Genomic DNA, 658 nt, shown 5'->3' with positions numbered 1-658 from the left:
CTTCATTCTCTTCCAGGTTCGGCTCGACGTCTGGTGGGCCCCTGATGAACAGCCCTTATTTTTCCTCCAGCGGGAATGGCATAAATTTTTAGGTCTCCTCTTCTCCCTCCTCCTACCTTAGCCCTTGGATCAGGGCTAAGGGCTCTGGAATTCTGGATTCTGCTACAGCTTGGTATGAAGTTTGGAAAGCCAAGGGTCCGACCAGGTCACAGACAGAAGACAGCAAGACCAGACTCAACAATTGACCAACATTCACACGCACAGCCCAATGCCCCCACCCTAAACCCCTCAGATTCATACTAACTTGCTCAACCACTTATGCATCTGTATTTAACTAACACGAGTGATTTTTGTTTTTGTTGTTGTTGTTGGTAAAATAGAAGTAAAACGCTTAAGTTTAGAAAGTTTATATTTTATGATAAAAGTATGAGCTGCTGAAAACAGAGTGTGCCCGTTTGGTTATTTTTATTACATCCTAAGTAATCTTCACTGCTCGTTTTCCCCATGAGATTAAGTGTTTACTGAAGACATGAAGAGAGACCACTTCACGAAATGCTTCTCTCTAAATATGGGACCCGATCATAAATTTGAGTGCTTATCTCTTCTCTTCTATGAACCACCTACTTCTCAACATTCCAGTTTATGCATCTCAGGAATG

General features: G+C 42.4%; 1 protein-coding gene across 1 annotated transcript in view; it reads left to right on the top strand.

Moving 5' to 3' along the window:
• The window catches only part of CUNH1orf94 (chromosome unknown C1orf94 homolog), a 35,726-nt gene extending 35,634 nt beyond the window's left edge, over positions 1-92 (top strand). Inside the window, exon 7 of the mRNA XM_006924265.1 lies at positions 17-92. Within this exon, the coding sequence (XP_006924327.1) occupies positions 17-92 (76 nt within the window). The remainder of the gene's footprint in view (positions 1-16) is intronic.
• Positions 93-658: the final 566 nt, after the last annotated feature.

Source organism: Pteropus alecto, unplaced genomic scaffold (genome assembly GCF_000325575.1).
Source record: "Pteropus alecto unplaced genomic scaffold, ASM32557v1 scaffold39, whole genome shotgun sequence".
Taxonomy (NCBI): domain Eukaryota; kingdom Metazoa; phylum Chordata; class Mammalia; order Chiroptera; family Pteropodidae; genus Pteropus; species Pteropus alecto.
This window is presented reverse-complemented; position numbering and strand designations above follow the sequence as displayed.